Below are 4,944 nucleotides of genomic sequence, written 5' to 3'. Positions count from 1 at the left end.
CACAAGAGAAGAAGCTAAAGAAACTCTGGCCATGTGCAGCTCGCCTTGAGCCTTGCAGCTCACACCTGAGAAAGGGGGCCTGGAACAAGCAGCTTTTCAGTGAATTCTTGCCACAATCACTGGTCACCAATTGTAGATGACCTTCTAATGGTCTCATTAAATAAAAGTCATGGAGCCAGACATAGGGATTAAAGCCTGAGAGAGATCAGAGGAATAGGACAGCCACAAGCTAACATCACCTCACCAACTCTGCAGCTCCCAAATGAGAGATACTTCCTGTCCACCCACACCTATATGCCTTGCTGTTCTGCCGATTTGCTCTCTCTGTCCGGTTACATCACTTCCTCTTTAATGCCCAGGTCTCTCAATTCCTGTCTGTCTGTACAGAGATCCATGGTTAACTAGTCTTGGAATTTAAGGCAAGTGCCACCACACCTGGCTCTGTTTCCAGTGTGGCCTTGCACACAGAGATCCAGACAGATGCCAGCCTGCCAATTGTTAGGATTAAAGGCAGGTGCTACAGTTGCCTGACTTCCTTGTTTACTTACAATGGCTTGCCTCTTCCTCGACTCTCCAGGCAAGCTTTACTTATTAAAACACTAATAAAATCCCACCACATTTGAGCACAAATAAAATATCACCACAGCCATGCCTGTGCTTTTAAGCTTGGAGCCATCTCTCTGGCTCCAAGGTCTTTGGATAGAGGGTCTCACTCTGTATCTCAGGCTAGCCTGGATATGTAGTCCACCCTAGCTGATGACTATATCTACCTGGCCCAATATGCAATATTGTCATTATAGTCATCTATCTGTTCACTTTTTTATTTCTATCCAGAGTTTTTACATTTAGTTGGTGTATTGGAGCCAGAAATAATAATAGCATTTAAGAAAAAAACAAAACAAACTATCCATCACTCTACATGTTTAGTAAAGATGTCAGTGAAGAACAAAACTCATACTGAGTTATTTTATTGCTGTCTTATTATGCTAAAAAGGCAGAATGTAAGGGGTAGGCATAGGGACTTTTTAAAAAAATGTAATTAATCAAGAGATCACAACAGAAGACTTCAAAAACAGTTCCTTGGTTCAATAGATGCTTGAAGCCAGTTGAGAGTCTTTCCCGACCCTGAAGCCAGCAGGGAGGCTAATGACTGAGGAAGACCCCGAGGGAGAGCACGCAAATCCAGAAGTCATATTCCCTATTTACTGCTGGCAAGGACAAAGTCTAGGCCCAAGGTCATAGACACAGCGCTCACCACATTCATGGCAGGGATCTGTGGAAAACAAGATCCTCTTGGGCTGCCTTAACGCTCTGAGTGTATCCATGAGCTCAAGACAATGTTGGGCAAATCTCTCTACTAAGATGTAACCGTAATCATCATAAGACTGTATAGGGGCCGGGTACTGCTCCACATTCATCTTGGTCAAGTTGGCTGTGTGTCCCAAAAGGTCCTTCAGGGTGGGCATGGAAAAGTCGTTATCTAATAGATTAAACTCGGTGAGCTTGGAGCACTTGCTGAGGGCAGGGATGAGGTCAGTGAGCTGAGAGTCCTTGATCCTACAACCCTGCAAGTCCAGAGACTGCAGAGATTCTGCTACATGCTCTAGCAGCACTCCAAGAGGCTTGAGACATGAAGCAAATAACAAGATTCCTCTCAAGACCAGATGTTTTAGCTGACGCAGGTTGTGGCTCAAGGGGAAATAATTCAAGTCGGACTGTGACAGGTGGCGGCGTGTGATGGAGAGAGTTGCCAAGGGGTTCCTCAGGCACCTATGGGTAGACAATGGGATTGGTTCAGACAAAAGGTTCTGGAGAGTGTGTATACTGGGATTTAAGAAGAGGAAGATGGGGCACGTGTCTCAAGGTCAGTTTGACTATATGAACAATCAGAGTACCAGGGTGCTGATGCTTGGAGTCTACTAAATCAAGTCACACCCACAACTCTCACCATAATTGTTCCCAGTCACTGGCAGGCCCCATGCACATGCTAATCCTTAGAGTAAACTGGAAAGGTTTGCTCTGGTAGCTAAGCCACCTCCGCATCCTTGCTTACCTGAGTATTTGTTTCATGTGGTCTTTGAGAAAGAAGATGCCATTCATGGAGAGATGCTGCAGACAGTGGAGTTTGGAGAACTGAGCAATGACCTTGCTGATGCACCTCTCTTCTCTGTCTGCTGTCCTGGTTCCAGTCCCGAAAGTGTTCCTACAGATGCGGGCCAGGGAGAATTTGCGAAGACTTCGCATCTGTCCAAGGCAGGGAGCAAATCGTGCCAGTGTGGACACATCCCACCCCGTGTTCAGTTCCAGCTCCTCAATGCGTCCTGGGTGGAAAACACTCAAGATCTCTTTCACAGTGCACATAGGCACAGTCCAGATCTTCATGTTTATACAGTGCAGCTGTAGAAAGTCTTTTCTCTGTTGGACCCACTGCAAGAAGCATGTTTGCTCTTCATTCAGACGGAGCCTGAGGTAGAGGTCAGTTACCACCTTCAGATGCCGCCGCCTCAGTGCATATCTGGGAAGGACCTTCACTACAGGCCTCTCATTCACAGTCTCTGCTGAAGAGGCCCCATCCTCTCTTCCAGTCCATATGTTCCAGAACTCATGGTGAACATTCCTCAGGTCAACCACCTGAAGTTTCTCGTTCCTGTGGGTAAAACGTGTAAAGTGTCAGCAGACATGACAAGCCCCAACACCCAGCAAGTTTCCACTACACATCTCTAATGTCAGCTCTTCCCTCCTGCCAAGGTCTCTTCAGCACCAAGTGTCCAACGTAGGAACTCACGTGTGTCATGACATCTCCCCGTGAGCTGCATGTGTACAGCTGACCACTTTCCTTCCACTAAGTTACTCTCTATTTCTACCTAGTCCCATGTTAGTGGTTGTTGGAAAGCCAGGGATAGGCTCCTTCCTCTCTGGCTACCTCTACTCTGTCCTCTAATCCATACTCAACCGTCCTTACTACAGGAAACAATAGGTTTCAAGGCCCCTGCATTCCAGGACCATGACCCCATCAGAAGCCTCTGACCCACCTACAAAGCCATTCTCCCTGACCCACGGTCTCTCCCACGTGCCCCTTGTGCTCAGTCTACAGTACTTGGTTGTTGCTTACCCGGGGTGAAACTCTCTTTTCAGATGCGTGTCTACTCCATCTAGCACAGCCTGGAAGATTTCCAAGTTGGGAGTCTTCATCAACGTCCCCACAGGGAGACAGGGGAAAGGCCAGGCTTCCACCATTGCCCTCACAATCCTAGTGTGTCTGCCATTGAACGCGTCCTTGAACAGTGCTGGGAAGAGTGTCCAGGGCAGTTTCTCCAGAGCAGAGATGGCCAAGGCCTCATTTCTCAGCAGCACCTGCCTGCCCAGCTCCACCAGTGTGGGTGGGGTTTGAAAACTCATCATGAATGGTCTTCAGTCAGAAGGTTCCTGGGGAAGCATTCAGGTGAGAATATATCTTCAAGATAAAGTTTAGAAAACTTCCTCCCCCAGAACAGTAACCACTCAAGGTTTGAGTAAATTGCTCTGGCAATGGTAGAGTCCTCAACTTAAGGAATTGTCCTCACTCGGAATGTAAATCTACAGTTTCTCACTGACATCATGTGAGCCTCTCTGTACATGATTTCCAGGTCACCTTATGAGTGACCGTTTCTCACAAAAAAAAAAAAAAAAGCCTTTTGTCATCAATGTTTCGTTAAGTTGATATAAAAAAAGATGCAGGGTACTCAGAGGAATGAAATCTGGAAGATGGATGTGTTTCAGTTGCAGAATTTGTAAAACTGAAATATGTAAACCACAATATTGATACTTACTCAGGATTTCAATGAACAACTGCTCTAAGTTCTGAAAAGGCTGATTTGGTAATCACACATTTGCTAGAACTTATGGCCATCATGGGTATACCTGCACAAATTAAAACTGACAATGCTCCAGAACACCTCTCTGGTAAATTGAAACAATTTTTTGCTTATTACAATATAAAGCATATTACAGGTATACCACATAATCCTACAGGCCAAGAAGTCATAGGAAGATCAAACCTAACTCAAAATGATATGCTAAATAAACAGAAAGGGGTAACAACCCCCCCCAGAAATAGATTACATAATGCTCTATTAACTTTAATTTTTGTCAAAGCTAATGAGAAAGACACAACAGCTGTGGAGAGACATAGAGAGATAATAGAAAAAAACTACAGAATTAAATCAGCCAATATACTTTAAGGATGTGCTGACCTCAGAATGGAAACCAGGATATGTGTTTCTTTGGGGATGAAGTTTTGCTTTTGTTTCTAAAGGAGAAGAAGAGCTATAGATACTATCAAAATTGATAGAGGTTTGATTTTGATTTCCAGGTCACCTTATGAGTGACCATTTCTCACAAAAAAAAAAAAAAAGCCTTTTGTCGTCAATGTTTAGTTAAGTTGACATAAAAAAGATGCAGGCTAAAGCCTGAGTCAAGATAGAACTCAACATTTCCTGATCCATCTTGGTCTAATGTTCCCTATATCAAACCACATGACCCAAGGGAGGACAACTACTCACCAGTTCTGAGCACCGACCACAGTCTCTTTATCCCAGCTGAGCCAGGCGCTTCCTCCAGGCTCCAGGTCTCTCAGTATCTTCATGGCTCTCCTGAAGCCTTTATATACCTTCCTGCTCACCCTCCCTATTGCAGTACCACCTTCCAACCCCAAGCTGCAATTTAATTGGACGACTCAGTCTCCACCCCTTTAATTCTTCAGACAACATTCAATCATTTCGTTGATTGAATCCTCCTGCCTCAACATCATTCTTGCTTGGATTACTCTTATGAAACATCATGGTTCACTGAACTTGATTAATGTGACAAAGGCCGGATGAGTTTGGGTCAGTTTGTGATTTAATCTGTTACTGATAATAGACATAAAAATAATTCAAAAATATTTCTCAATGGATCCTGGGCAAA

The 4,944-nt window shown here is 44.7% G+C and overlaps 1 protein-coding gene across 1 annotated transcript; it reads right to left on the bottom strand.

Annotated features, from left to right (window-relative positions):
- Nucleotides 1–1,202: 1,202 nt before the first annotated feature.
- On the bottom strand, nt 1,203–3,399 carry LOC114688442 (PRAME family member 12-like). Its single transcript, XM_028863043.1, has 2 exons — nt 3,113–3,399; nt 1,203–1,770 (listed from the first exon to the last, which is right to left on the bottom strand). Exons 1-2 carry the CDS (start codon nt 3,397–3,399, stop codon nt 1,203–1,205), a joined length of 855 nt encoding a protein of 284 aa, XP_028718876.1.
- Between the last annotated feature and the right edge of the window lie 1,545 nt (nt 3,400–4,944).

The sequence above is a fragment of the Peromyscus leucopus genome, chromosome 10 (assembly GCF_004664715.2).
Source record: "Peromyscus leucopus breed LL Stock chromosome 10, UCI_PerLeu_2.1, whole genome shotgun sequence".
In the NCBI taxonomy this organism is placed as follows: Eukaryota; Metazoa; Chordata; class Mammalia; order Rodentia; family Cricetidae; genus Peromyscus; species Peromyscus leucopus.
Note: the sequence above shows the minus strand (reverse complement) of the source record. Positions and strands in the feature narration are given on the sequence as shown.

Coding starts and splice junctions, on each gene's coding strand:
- LOC114688442 (XM_028863043.1), bottom strand. CDS start 3,399: ATGAGTTTTCAAACCCCACCCACACTGGTGGAGCTGGGCAGGCAGGTG. Junction 1,771..3,112: donor AAAAGAGAGTTTCACCCCGG/GTAAGCAACAAC, acceptor GTCTACCCATAG/GTGCCTGAGGAACCCCTTGG.